Here is a 12,435-nt window from a genome sequence, read left to right on the forward strand (position 1 = left end):
ACCTCTTTTGTGTTGGCTCCTGCTGGCGCCGGGGAGTCTGGCTTGGCCTTGTTTACCTCAAATGTTTCGATTGTTCCCGGGGATCGCTCATTACTATGTAGATGGCTGCTACATTACTCTGCAGATGGTTGCTGGTATCGATGCTGTCTGGGCTTTTGCAGAGTCTAATACACAGTAAACTTGCACCTGCTAGTTTTTGCCTGTGTTGGCTGAATTTCCCTTCAGCCTTTGCTGTTCTCCATTTTAAGTCGGGAAGTGGAAACATTGGAGAGGGTGCAGAGGAGATTTATCAGGATGTTGCCTGGTATGGAGGGAAGATCTTATGAGGAAAGGCTAAGGGACTTGAAGCTGTTTTCGTTAGAGAGAAGAAGGTTAAGAGGTGACTTAATTGAGGCATATAAGATGATCAGAGGATTGGATACGTTGGACAGTGAGAGCCTTTTTCCTCGGATGGTGATGTCCAGCACGAGGGGACATCGCTTTAAATTGAGGGGAGATAGATATAAGACAGATGTCAGAGGTAGGTTCTTTACTCAGAGAGTAGTAAGGGTGTGGAATGCCCTGCCTGCAACAGAAGTGGACTCGCCAACATTAAGGGCATTCAAATGGTCATTGGATAGACACATGGACGATAAGGGAATAGTGTAGATGGGCTTTAGAGTGGTTTCACAGGTCGGCGCAACATCGAGGGCCGAAGGGCCTGTACTGCACTGTAATGTTCGATGTTCCACAAAGCACTTGGGGGAATTGATTTGTGTTTCACCCACTTCCCTATTTTGCTTGCTTGGAAACTATACCCGAGGCACTCGATGTATTATGTCCAGTCCTCCACGAAGGAATCAAAATGGTCTAATTGCGCAAAGAAACGCATTTTGGGGGAGTATATTTTTCCCACATTTTCCTCAGACTTTGAAAGTGTTTAGGCTTGGGAGGCTAAATTGCCTACTCCTAGGCCATGTGTTCTCTGGAGGAGATGCTCTGGCTGATTTTGCAATCCAGCATTGTAGGTGGGGTTACGGGGATAGGGTGGAAGTGTGGGCTTAGGTAGAGTGCTGTTTCCAAGGGCGCGTGCAGACTCAATCAGCTGAATAGCCTCCTTCTGCACTGTAAAGTTTATGATTCTATGAACAGACGAGGAACATATCAGCCATGACAAAATGGCGGAGCAGACTATGGGCCGAATGGCCTAATTCTGCTCCTATATCCTATGACCTTATATCAAAGCAGGATACTCCCAGTTTTCAGGCCAGAATAATTTATTTTTCTTGCCAGGTGTGATGATGCACTTATTAGTGAGCAAAGGATTTATTTACAAGGATCTACAGGAGCAGCAACATGTTTACAGCTATTAATAAAATACCTCTGCGAATCCTCACCCTTGTGCAACTCCCCACAGGAGTCCTAATTGGCCATCCAGGCCAGATGACCCATACTCTGTATTACCATTAATGGGATAATCACCACCACATTAGGACAGCCATTGCACACTCTGAACAGAACAGGAAAATGGTATATTGGCCTTCATAGTGAGAGGATTCGATTACAGCAGCAGGGGTGTCTTGCTGCAATTAGACAGGTTCTTGGAGAGGCCACACTTGAAAGATTGTGCAGTTTTGGTATCCTTCAGAGGAAGGATGTTCTTGCTCTAGAGGGGGTGCAGTGAAGGTTCACCAGACTGATTCCCGATTAGGTGGGACTGACATTTGAGGGAGATTAAATATCAGTTAGTTCAGGAGAACGAGGGCAGGGGAAATCTCATATGTCCTAGGCTACGAGGTAGACCATTTAGGACAGAGAGGAGGAGAGTTTTCTTACCCAAAGAGTGATCGCCCTGTGGGATTTGTTACTGCGGTAGTGGAGGCCAAAACATTGCATGTTTTTAAGAAGCAGTTAGATGTGGCACTGGGGGGGGGGGGGAGGAAAGGAAAGAGCACATTAGGCTACTGAGTTGCATGATCAGCCATAAATCATAAATTAATGGTTGAGCAGGCTTGAAGGGACAAATGCTTACTCCCAGTCAGGGCATTTTGCCAATAATTCAGTGGATATGGATACAAATCCATTCACAGCAAATAAAAGGTTTGATTTGAAGCTGAAAATGTTCTACCACCCCCCTGAAAAATGGCAAGAAAGGAGTTGCCATTGGTGAAAGAGAATAAGCATCACCAACAGACCTCTGATCTGACCGTACACACCCTCCCTCCAAAAATACCCAAAGTGTTCTTTACAGTGTCAAATAGTTGTGCAGGAGGCACTAGATAGTGTAAAAAGTTTAGATTTGTCAGTAATGCAGCAGACACTGGTGTCAAAATAAAATCAAACTGCAAACAAACCATTATACACAGCCATCAGTCACGAATGAAGCATTTATTTATAGTTTGTACATTTGCATGATGGAGCCCTGGTTCAACAACATCAAACTGGCAGGTCCAAAGGTCTCAAAATGATACAAATATAATAAGCTTCTTCCCACAGTCAGTCTCCCCCAGGGTGAGCTTGTCAAACAGGTACTCTCCTGTGCCATTCTCAGGGGCTCCCAGTCTCTTCAGGTTGGTGATGTGATCTCCGAGTTTCTTGATCATCTTCACTTGTTCATCCAAGTAGTGAGTCTCCAGGAAGTCACAAAGCTGAAAGAAGAGCAGTAATTAACATACAGCAGGAAATGTCAACTATTAACTACATTTCCTCAGATGAAGGGGGTCAATGATTGAAGTGAGTCTATCCCAGAATTACTGGGACAAGCAACAAGTGTCCTTTCTCCATCAGCAGTCCCCTGAAAAAGGCCAAGATCCACCCCAATAAAAGTCAGTTGATGTCTAGAGATAGTGGGACAGGAACATTCACAATTGAAGTTACCCCACAGTGCAATTGAAAACAATTCACTTACATGAGGGTCAGTGTTCCCAGACGAGAGTTTGTGCAGATCCAGCAGACTCTGGTTCACATTCTTCTCCATCTGCAGAGCTCTCTGCATTGCCTCCAGACCATTGCTCCACTCATCCTGCTCTGGAGGAGATGGGAAAAGGAAATCCCACCAGCAAACAGTTGGATTAAACTGGTTAACAAGAATTAGTTTCCCCCAGTTCACACGGCTTGTGGAATGTTCCAAATAAAAATCTTGCTAATATCAGCAAAAAGCTCTCCCTGCAATTTACAAGCTGGCTTCTAGTGGTAATATGAGTCCATCATTTTCCATTTCACCCTGTACCTCTTCAGAGCACATTTACAGAGCCCAGTTTAGCATTGCAAACATCCACATTCTTATTATATTTAATTTGCCAGTAGTGTTGATTTCACAACTTCCCTGCACTAACTTCTCCCACCTCTAACATTCATTAATCCTCTATTTTCTAGACAGAGGGAATCCTTATTAGGTCAGGTCAAGCTGGTTGGTTCATAAAAAGACTAATCCAACCTGGACATCCCCCAGGACCATGCGGCCTCCACGTTTATTCTGGAATTCGATCAGTTTCTCAGCGTGTTCCCGTTCCTCATGTGACTGCTCCTTGAAGAACTCAGCAAAGTGACGCAGGGCAACGTCATCCCGGTCAAAGTAAGAGGACTGCAGGTAGAGATGAAAAAAGTGTCAGTTCAGGCAGATCTTACCCAGCCATAGAAAATCCAGAATTATGGTAGATCCCATTCTCTCAAGACCATTCAGCCCATCACATCACTAGTTCTATTATGAATGCTTGTTTTGATAGATCATAGAATTTACAGTGCAGAAGGAGGCCATTCAGCCCAGAGTCTGCACCGGCTCTTGGAAAGAGCACCCTACCCAAACTCAACACCTCCACCCAACACCAAGGGCAATATTGGACACCAAGGGCAATTTATCATGGCCAATCCACCAAACCTGCACATCTTTGGACTGTGGGAGGAAACCGGAGCACCCGGAGGAAACCCACGCAGACACGGGGAGAACGTGCAGACTCCGCACAGACAGTGACCCAAGCCAGAATCGAACCTGGGACCCTGGAGCGGTGAAGCAACTGTGCTATCCACAATGCTACCGTGCTGCCCTCAAGAACAAATTAATCTACACTATCATTCTACCGTAATCCATGTACCTATCCAATAGCTGCTTGAAGGTCCCTCATGTTTCCGACTCAACTACTTACACAGGCAGTGCATTCCATGCCCCCACTACTCTCTGGGTAAAGAACCTACCTCTGACATCCCCCATATATCTTCCACCATTCATGACTAATGCTATTCCGCCCCCCCCACCCACAGGGCAGAATTCTCCCCCACGCCAGGTGGGAGGATCGCCAGGGCACCCCGCAAGACCCACCACACCACCTCTCCCCACCCAGCACGGCAAGAATCACAGCTGGCCACTGGGAGAATCGCTGCTCACAACGGGCAAGCGGCAATTCTCCAGCCCAGGTGGGCCGAGCGGCCTGCCCAAAACAGCTTCCCACCGGCGCCGTCCGCACCTAGTTGCTGCCGGCAGGAACAGCGCAGGAACGCTGGGGGGGTTGGCCCACAATCAGTGCCCACCAATTGGCAGGCCAGCCTCTGAAGGAGGATCTCCTTTCCTCCACCACCCCACAAGATCCATCCAACATCTTCTTGCGGTGCAGCCTCAGGGAGGACGGCAACCGCGCATGCACGGGTGACGTCATTTACACAGCGCCACCTTTACGCAGCGTGCATAAATGACAACGCCACTCCTAGACCCCCCCAGGGGCAGGAGAATAGGGGGCTGGGCACAGCTTCCGACACCAGAGTGAAACACTCCGGTTTTCACTCTGGCATCAGCACTTAAGTCTCCCGATGGGAGAATTGCACCCATGGTTTATATTCATCTGATCCCTCTCGAATACCTTGTTTAAAAGGCCCATGTCACACTGGTTCTGTCAAAACAAACAGTCATGACCCAATGCCATTCCACCCCCCCGGCACAGTCATCCAATGCCCTCTCAACCAGCTCACACTTCATGCAGCACACTTGGACTCAAACCACTCATTAGGGATAGTTTTGCAGATCACTTGTGCCCTCGTTCTGAAGTCCTTTAGGAATGGGAACAGTTCCTCCCCATTTATTCCTGACCAGCTGCATGATATTCTTAACATTGCTCCCAAGGCAAACAGTCCCCAATTTCTCATCCCTGGAACCCCTCCTTGTAAATCTTATCTGCACTCTCCCAAAACATTCACATCCTCCTTTATGGGGGCAAGGTTTTCTAGCATACCATTTTGTCCCAATGATTTAGTTATATTAAACCCTGTGGAAAGAGTTAGCAAGGGCACTTGGCTGTATTCAAAGACACAAATGTTCAGTAATATTTCTTCCAAGATAACAATTACAGCCATCAAACTGCATTTAAGCTAACAAAAATAGTTCACTTCAGCCATTTAACACATGCCTGTTTAGGGATCCAGCCTTAATTGAGGAAGATTTAGTCAGGATTTAGCCCTTTTATTCAGTTAGATAAAACTATCAGAACCAACATCTAACTAATTAGTTACTTAATTGTTTTTATTTCCAATTTGGAAATATTAATTAGGTTTCTGAAATCTTGAGTTACAAGCTGACAAAACCCTAATTCCAGGTATGAATACCTGGAGTGCAACTCTGTTAGAGGGTACAGTCAGTGTAATGAGTTTTACTGTAAGTTAACATTCACTGGATGAAGCCCAGGGAGAATTAGAGAGATACTAAAACCAATTCATTACCCAAGAAAAGAAATTTGCTCAGAATATAATGATACCACAAGCTCAAATTCAAAAGAGGATCACAAACAAGGCTCACCATGGAGAGGTAAACATAGGAGGAATAGAGCTCCAGGTTGATCTGCTTGTTAACAGCATCCTCACAGTCCTTGTGGTAGTTCTGACACACTTGGGAGGCCATCTTTACTATTACTGCTCAATGTTACATAGACCATTCTCAAACCAACCCATCCCTGACCCTTGTATTTATACAACTGGGACATCCTGCATTCAAACAGGGAATGACTTCACCAATGATTGACAATCCCCGATAGCCAATCAGGAATCGGCCATGAATCCAACCACCAATTAATAAAGGGGAGGGGGTGGGGTGCAATATCCAGAGCCAATTAGAGCTTTGGAAAGCAGGCAGATTTGGATGATTGCAATGTAGGAACAGGAAGAGGCCATTCAGCCCATCAAGCCTGTTCTGCCATTCAATTGGCGGCACGGTAGCACAGTGGTTAGCCCTGTTCCTTCACAGTGACAAGGACCCAAATTCGATTCCTGGCTTGACCCGACTACGATTAGCACAGACAAGCAGGTTAGGACAGTTTTACAAAAGAACAGGACAGCATTCGCGACCCACAAACACGACTGTGGACGGATGACTGGCTCAGTACAAATCACAGGACCTGACCCTCGACCCCAAAAGCGGTATGGATTTCCCCAAGAGGCAGAGGGAGAAATCGCAAAAGTTATCGACAGCTTATTGGAGCAGGGCGTACTTAGATCAGTAGCCTCCACTAATAATGCCCCGATTTGGCCAGTGAGAAAGCCCGATGGATCATGGCGACTGACCATCGATTACCGGGAACTCAACAAAGTCACCCCCGCAGCAACCCCCATAGTAGCCACAAGTCCCGAGACCATGCTCAAACAGGGACTCAATTCCCGATTCTTTACGGTTTTGGATATCAGTAATGGATTCTGGTCCATTCCATTGGCAAAGGCGTGCCAGTACAAATTTGCCATCACCTTTAAAGCACAACAGTACACGTGGACATGCCTTCCACAAGGATTCCACAACTCCCCCTCCATTTTCCACCGACAGCTGGCAAATGGTTTTGCCAAATTCTCTCACCCCGAATGTCTGGTCCAGTACGTGGACAACCTACTACTGCTGTGGAGCAGGGATTTTCAGCCTGTGAAAGGCACCTGCTCGCAGTTTTTTGGGCAGTACAGTATTTTCCTTACATAACCGGACTAAACCCCATCACAATCCTGACGGAACACACCCCCACCCAACTTTTACTGGACGGACGAATTAAGGACGGTACAGTCAGTCAAATAAGAGCAGCCAGATGGACCCTTCTTTTGCAGGGACGGGACATCACTGGTAAACTGACCAAGACCCACACTTTCTTAGCAGATAACCTACAGTACCCAGGCACCCCCCATAAATGTGAAATTATCTCTCCACACCACATCACAGGCCCCTTTATTGCTAAAACACCCCCTAGAAAGATAGGTAGTTCAACTCAGAACCCCAAGCATCCTAGAAGAAATAGCAATAAAACTTCCAGGACACTTAGGCGTGCAGGCGGCAGAACTTGCAGCCATCGCATACATAGTGGAACGCCCAGATTCCTTCCCCAGCCTCGCAGACATATACTCGGACAGCCTCTATGTCTGCAACAGCCTTACGGAATTCCTACCCCTGTGGAAAGCAAGAGGATTTGTTTCCGCAGACGGAAAACCCCTCCCTTCAGCCCCATTGCTCCGTCACATTCTAGAAAAAGCACAGAACAGGACATTCGGAATAGTTAAAGTTCGCAGTCACCACCGTTCCTCCCCCCCTGGAAATGTAAAAGCCGACGCATTGGCAAAAGCAGGTTCCAGGCACGGATATTTTTGGACACCCCCCGAAAGGGCACCAGTGAATGCAGTTCAGGTCTCGCAGACTAATATCGAGGATTTAGGGCAGGCCCAGAAGCAGGATAGCAATCTCAGGGAGATTTTAAAAGGAAAATTTACGGCACCTTACGATAAGTTTAAAAATGCCCTGACCACACATGACGGTGTGGTGTTAAAAGACACCCTTTATGTGGTTCCTGAACAGGCCAGGAATCAGCTCATTTGTTTGTTCCATGACAGTCATGGACATCAGGGAATTGATCCCACTACAGCCCACCTCAGGCAGCTCTGTTGGTGGCCCAGTTTAAAAGAAGACGTAACGCACTACGTCAGGGCCAGGGATGTCTCGGATCGTGTCTTCAGGATCCTTAAGGGGGAGGGGGAGCAGCCAGAAGTCGTGGTGCACATTGGTACCAACGACATAGGTAGGAAAAGGGGTGTGGAGGTAATAAACAAGTTTAGGGAGTTAGGCTGGAAGTTAAAAGCCAGGACAGACAGAGTTGTCATCTCTGGTTTGTTGCCGGTGCCACGTGATAGCGAGGCTAGGAATAGGGAGAGAGTGCAGTTGAACACGTGGCTGCAGGAATGGTGTAGGAGGGAGGGCTTCAGGTATTTGGATAATTGGAGCGCATTCTGGGGAAGGTGGGACCTGTACAAGCAGGACGGGTTGCATCTAAACCAGAGGGGCACCAATATCCTGGGAGGGAGGTTTGCTAGTACTCTTCGGGAGGGTTTAAACTAATTTGGCAGGGGAATGGGAACCGGATTTGTAGTCCAGCAACTAAGGTAGCCGATATTCAGGACGCCAAAGCTTGTAATGAGGCAGTGGGGAAGGGAACACTGACAAAGGAGAGTATTTGCAGGCACGGAGATGGGTTGAAGTGTGTATACTTCAACGCAAGAAGCATCAGGAATAAGGTGGGTGAACTTAAGGCATGGATCGGTACTTGGGACTACGATGTGGTGGCCATCACGGAAACTTGGATAGATGAGGGGAAGAAATGGTTGTTGGAGGTCCCTGGTTATAGATGTTTCAATAAGATTAGGGAGGGTGGTAAAAGAGGTGGGGGGGTGGCATTATTAATTAGAGATAGTATAACAGCTGCAGAAAGGCAGTTTGAGGAGTATCACCCTATTGAGGTAGTATGGGTTGAAGTCAGAAATAGGAAAGGAGCAGTCACCTTGTTAGGAGTTTTCTATAGGCCCCCCAATAGTAGCAGAGATGTGGAGGAACAGATTGGGAAACAGATTTTGGAAAGGTGCAGAAGTCATAGGGTAGTAGTCATGGGCGACTTTAACTTCCCAAATATTGAGTGGAAACTCTTTAGATCAAATAGTTTGGATGGGGTGGTGTTTGTGCAGTGTGTCCAGGAAGCTTTTCTAACACAGTATGTAGATTGTCCAACCAGAGGAGGGGCAATATTGGATTTAGTACTGGGTAATGCACCAGGGCAAGTGATAGATTTGTTAGTGGGGGAGCATTTTGGAGATAGCGACCACAATTCTGTGACTTTCACTTTAGTAATGGAGAGGGATAGGTACGTGCAACAGGGCAAGGTTTACAATTGGGGGAAGGGTAAATACGATGTTGTCAGACAAGAATTGAAGTGCATAAGTTGGGAACATAGGCTGGCAGGGAAGGACACAAGTGAAATGTGGAACTTGTTCAAGGAACAGGTGCTACGTGTCCTTGATATGCATGTCCCTGTCAGGCAGGGAAGAGATGGTCGAGTGAGGGAACCATGGTTGACAAGAGAGGTTGAATGTCTTGTTAAGAGGAAAAAGGTGACTTATGTAAGGCTGAGGAAACAAGGTTCAGACAGGGCATTGGAGGGATACAAGATAGCCAGGAGGGAACTGAAGAAAGGGATTAGGAGAGCTAAGAGAGGGCATGAACAATCTTTGGCGGGTAGGATCAAGGAAAACCCCAAGGCCTTTTACACATATGTGAGAAATATGAGAATGACTAGAGCGAGGGTAGGTCCGATCAAGGACAGTAGCGGGAGATTGTGTATTGAGTCTGAAGAGATAGGAGAGGTCTTGAATGAGTACTTTTCTTCTGTATTTACAAATGAGAGGGGCGATATTGTTGGAGAAGACAGTGTGAAACAGATTGGTAAGCTCAAGGAAATACTTGTTAGGAAGGAAGATGTGTTGGACATTTTGAAAAACTTGAGGATAGACAAGTCCCCCGGGCCTGACGGGATATATCCAAGGATTCTATGGGAAGCAAGAGATGAAATTGCAGAGACGTTGGCAATTATCTTTTCGTCCTCACTGTCAACAGGGGTGGTACCAGGAGATTGGAGAGTGGCGAATGTCGTGCCCCTGTTCAAAAAAGGAACTAGGGATAACCCTGGGAATTACAGGCCAGTTAGTCTTACTTCGGTGGTAGGCAAAGTAATGGAAAGGGTACTGAAGGATAGGATTTCTGAGCATCTGGAAAGACACTGCTTGATTAGGGATAGTCAGCACGGATTTGTGAGGGGTAGGTCTTGCCTTACAAATCTTATTGAATTCTTTGAGGAGGTGACCAAGCATGTGGATGAAGGTAAAGCAGTGGATGTAGTGTACATGGATTTTAGTAAGGCATTTGATAAAGTTCCCCATGGTAGGCTTCTGCACAAAGTAAGGAGGCATGGGATAGTGGGAAATTTGGCCAGTTGGATAACGAACTGGCTAACCGATAGAAGTCAGAGAGTGGTGGTGGATGGCAAATATTCAGCCTGGATCCCAGTTGCCAGTGGCGTACCGCAGGGATCAGTTCTGGGTCCTCTGCTGTTTGTGATTTTCATTAATGACTTGGATGAGGGAGTTGAAGGGTGGGTCAGTAAATTTGCAGGCGATACGAAGATTGGTGGAGTTATGGATAGTAAGGAGGGCTGTTGTCGGCTGCAAAGAGACATAGATAGGATGCAGAGCTGGGCTGAGAAGTGGCAGATGGAGTTTAACCCTGAAAAGTGTGAGGTTGTCCATTTTGGAAGGACAAATATGAATGCGGAATACAGGGTTAACGGTAGAGTTCTTGGCATTGTGGAGGAGCAGAGAGACCTTGGGGTCTATGTTCATACATCTTTGAAAGTTGCCACTCAAGTGGATAGAGCTGTGAAGAAGGCCTATGGTGTGCTCGCGTTCATTAACAGAGGGATTGAATTTAAGAGCCGTGAGGTAATGATGCAGCTGTACAAAACTTTGGTAAGGCCACATTTGGAGTACTGTGTACAGTTCTGGTCGCCTCATTTTAGGAAGGATGTGGAAGCTCTGGAAAAGGTGCAAAGAAGATTTACCAGGATGTTGCCTGGAATGGAGAGTAGGTCTTACGAGGAAAGGTTGAGGGTGCTAGGCCTTTTCTCATTAGAACGGAGAAGGATGAGGGGCGACTTGATAGAGGTTTATAAGATGATCAGGGGAATAGATAGAGTAGACAGTCAGAGACTTTTTCCCCAGGTGGAACACACCATTACAAGGGGACATAAATTTAAGGTGAAAGGTGGAAGATATAGGAGGGATATCAGAGGTAGGTTCTTAACCCAGAGAGTAGTGGGGGCATGGAATGCACTGCCTGTGGAAGTAGTTGAGTCGGAAACATTAGGGACCTTCAAGCAGCTGTTGGATAGGTACATGGATTACGGGAAAATGATATAGTGTAGATTTATTTGTTCTTAAGGGCAGCACGGTAGCATTGTGGATAGCACAATTGCTTCACAGATCCATGGTCCCAGGTTCGATTCGAGCTTCGGTCATTGTCTGTGCGGAGTCTGCACGTCCTCCCCGTGTCTGCGTGGGTTTCCTCCGGGTGCTCCGGTTTCCTCCCACAGTCCAAAGATGTGCGGGTTAGGTGAATTGGCCAATGATAAATTGCCGTTAATGTCCAAATTGCCCTTGGTGTTGGGTGGAGGTGTTGAGTTTGGGTAGGGTGCTCTTTCCAAGAGCTGGTGCAGACTCAAAGGGCCGAATGGCCTCCTTCTGCACTGTAAATTCAATGATAATCTATGATTAATCTAGGACAAAGGTTCGGCACAACATCGTGGGCCGAAGGGCCTGTTCTGTGCTGTATTTTCTATGTTCTATGTTCTATGTTCTATGTTGAGAATTGCCTTATCTGTGCTCAGAACAATCCGGACAGATACGCCAAGAAAGCTCAACTTAGTCACACCCGCCCCGTTAATGGCTCCTGGACTAACCTCCAAATTGATTATATTGGACCATTGCCCCCTTGCAGGAATGGTTATAAATATGTACTCGTGGTGATAGACACGTTTACAAAATGGGTAGAGGCATTCCCATCCAGAACGAACACAGTAAAGACCACAGCCAAAATTTTAACCCACCACATTTTTATGAGATGGGGACTCCCCCGCAGCATTGAATCCGACCAAAGTTCCCATTTTACGGGACGTGTCATGAAGAACGTCCTCACGATATTTGGCATTACCCAAAAATTCCACATCGCATACCACCTCCAGTCAAGTGGTATCGTGGAGCGAATGAATCGGACCCTAAAATCCACCCTCAGAAAAATGGTCCAGCAAAACAACACCACTTGGGATTCAGTCCTCCCTTTTGCGCTGATGTTTTTGCGAAATACGGTTTCAACATCTACAGGTTACACCCCACACACCCTCATGACCGGACTCCCCATCAAAGGCACAGAATTTTTATTGGGATTAGATTTGACCAGCCCCGAGATGACGGCCCTCACACACGAGAAAGCAGTAGAACAACTGGTACAGAATGTTAAAACGGCTCAGCTAGCAGCCGCAGTGAAATTGGGCACAAGAAAGAAACAGAGCAAGGCCTGTTTCGATAAGACAGTGCATGCGACTGAGTTCAGTGCAGGACAAGTCATGCTCTCCGTAT

At 46.8% G+C, this 12,435-nt stretch overlaps 1 protein-coding gene across 1 annotated transcript; it reads right to left on the reverse strand.

Moving 5' to 3' along the window:
- Positions 1 to 2,348: 2,348 nt before the first annotated feature.
- Positions 2,349 to 5,864, reverse strand: LOC140403771 (ferritin heavy chain B-like). The gene is made up of 4 exons (XM_072491932.1): positions 5,759 to 5,864; positions 3,416 to 3,562; positions 2,888 to 3,001; positions 2,349 to 2,627 (listed from the first exon to the last, which is right to left on the reverse strand). Exons 1-4 carry the CDS (start codon positions 5,858 to 5,860, stop codon positions 2,439 to 2,441), a joined length of 552 nt encoding a protein of 183 aa, XP_072348033.1. The 5' UTR covers positions 5,861 to 5,864; the 3' UTR covers positions 2,349 to 2,438.
- Positions 5,865 to 12,435: the final 6,571 nt, after the last annotated feature.

The sequence above is a fragment of the Scyliorhinus torazame genome, chromosome 29 (assembly GCF_047496885.1).
Source record: "Scyliorhinus torazame isolate Kashiwa2021f chromosome 29, sScyTor2.1, whole genome shotgun sequence".
Lineage (NCBI taxonomy): Eukaryota > Metazoa > Chordata > Chondrichthyes > Carcharhiniformes > Scyliorhinidae > Scyliorhinus > Scyliorhinus torazame.

Coding starts and splice junctions, on each gene's coding strand:
- LOC140403771 (XM_072491932.1), bottom strand. CDS start 5,860: ATGGCCTCCCAAGTGTGTCAGAACTACCACAAGGACTGTGAGGATGCT. Junction 3,563..5,758: donor CCTATGTTTACCTCTCCATG/GTGAGCCTTGTT, acceptor CTCTACCTGCAG/TCCTCTTACTTTGACCGGGA. Junction 3,002..3,415: donor TGGTCCTGGGGGATGTCCAG/GTTGGATTAGTC, acceptor CCTCCAGAGCAG/GATGAGTGGAGCAATGGTCT.